Here is a 1,302-nt window from a genome sequence, read left to right as displayed (position 1 = left end):
AACTTGAGAATTCTTTTCTTTTTCTCTTTCTTTTTCTTTTTCTTTTTCTTTTTCTTTTTCTTTTTTTTCTTTTTCTTTTTCTTTTTCTTTTTCTTTTTCTTTTTCTTTTTCTTTTTTTCTTTTTCTTTTTCTTTTTCTCTTTTTCTTTCTCTTTTCCTTCCTTCCTTCCTTCCTTCCTTCCTTCCTTCCTTCCTTCCTTCCTTCCTTCCTTCCTTCTTAATGTTTATTTTTTAAAGAGAAGTGAGTCAAGGAGGGGCAAGGATAGAGAGAGAGGAGAGAGAGAATCCCAAACAGGCTCCTTGCTTGTCAGCACAGAGCCCAACATAGAACTCCATCTCACAAAGTGTGAGATCATGACCTGAGCTGAAATCAAGAGTCAGATACTTAACCGATTGAGCCACCCAGGTGCCCTGTGCTTAATTAACCTTTCTGAGACTAAGTTTCCCCATCTGTAAAATGGCCTTGATGATACCTTCCTCTAAGACTATGCCTGTAAGACTACAGCAGTGATGTCTCATTGGAGGGTGTCACAGGTGTGTGCAGGGAGCCCCGGGGAGGGCTCTGGGTGATGGCTTTTGGCTCCTACAGTTCTTCTGGGCCAAATGCTGCAGAATAATAGGGAAAACGAGCTTAATGGAGGAGATAGGTGTTGGTAGCTGGGAGACTGGGAGCTTGTGGGTGGAAGAGGCAGATAGGTACAGTTGTGTCTTTGTATTTTTCAGAAAGTTCAAGATTCTGGAGGACAGAAATGACTCATTAAAAACAACATTAGCCCTGAAAGAAGAAAAGATTGTGTTTTTAGAAGCTCAGATGGAAGAAAAGGCCAGCCTGAACCACCAGTTGCAGAACGAGCTCCAGGTGGTAAGATCTGGCCCCCTTTGGTGCCACACTGTAAGTCCCAGTCATGAGGCCCCTGCCCCACCTTTTCCAGCCCCTCACCTGGGGGTAGCAGAGGGCTGGCCTGGATGCCCATTTCTCGGAGCAGATGTGCTGAGATGCAGGGTTCTGAGCGGGGGAGCTACCATCACAATCCTGTGCATTGGGGCTGGACAGGATCAGATGCCTGGGAGGAGAGGAGGCCACATTCAGAGCAGCACTGAGTCTGCTAGGCAAGATCGGGAACACCGATGAGGACCAGTGTGAGATTATGAGCATGGAGACCAGACAGAGGCCTCGAGTCTCTTGGGCACCCTCACATGGGACAAGTGGGCATGGGTGCACAGGTGCTTCATCAGGATGTCCACTCCTGGTGATATGTGCTCTTCCAACTCTCCTTTGCTTCTTTTTTTTTTTTTTTTTTTT

General features: G+C 46.0%; 1 protein-coding gene across 4 annotated transcripts in view; it reads left to right on the top strand.

The window, feature by feature from the left end:
• Positions 1-1,302, top strand: part of CCDC88C (coiled-coil domain containing 88C) — a 130,517-nt gene that overhangs the window by 96,459 nt on the left and 32,756 nt on the right. For 3 of the 4 annotated variants that reach the window (XM_040478017.1, XM_040478018.1, XM_040478020.1), the window contains exon 17: positions 723-861. In XM_040478017.1, coding sequence (XP_040333951.1) covers positions 723-861 — 139 coding nt within the window. The remainder of the gene's footprint in view (positions 1-722; positions 862-1,302) is intronic. The other variant, XM_040478019.1, reaches the window with a different exon arrangement.

The sequence above is a fragment of the Herpailurus yagouaroundi genome, unplaced genomic scaffold, assembly GCF_014898765.1.
Source record: "Herpailurus yagouaroundi ecotype Mexico unplaced genomic scaffold, PumYag 141, whole genome shotgun sequence".
Classification (NCBI taxonomy): Eukaryota; Metazoa; Chordata; class Mammalia; order Carnivora; family Felidae; genus Herpailurus; species Herpailurus yagouaroundi.
This window is presented reverse-complemented; position numbering and strand designations above follow the sequence as displayed.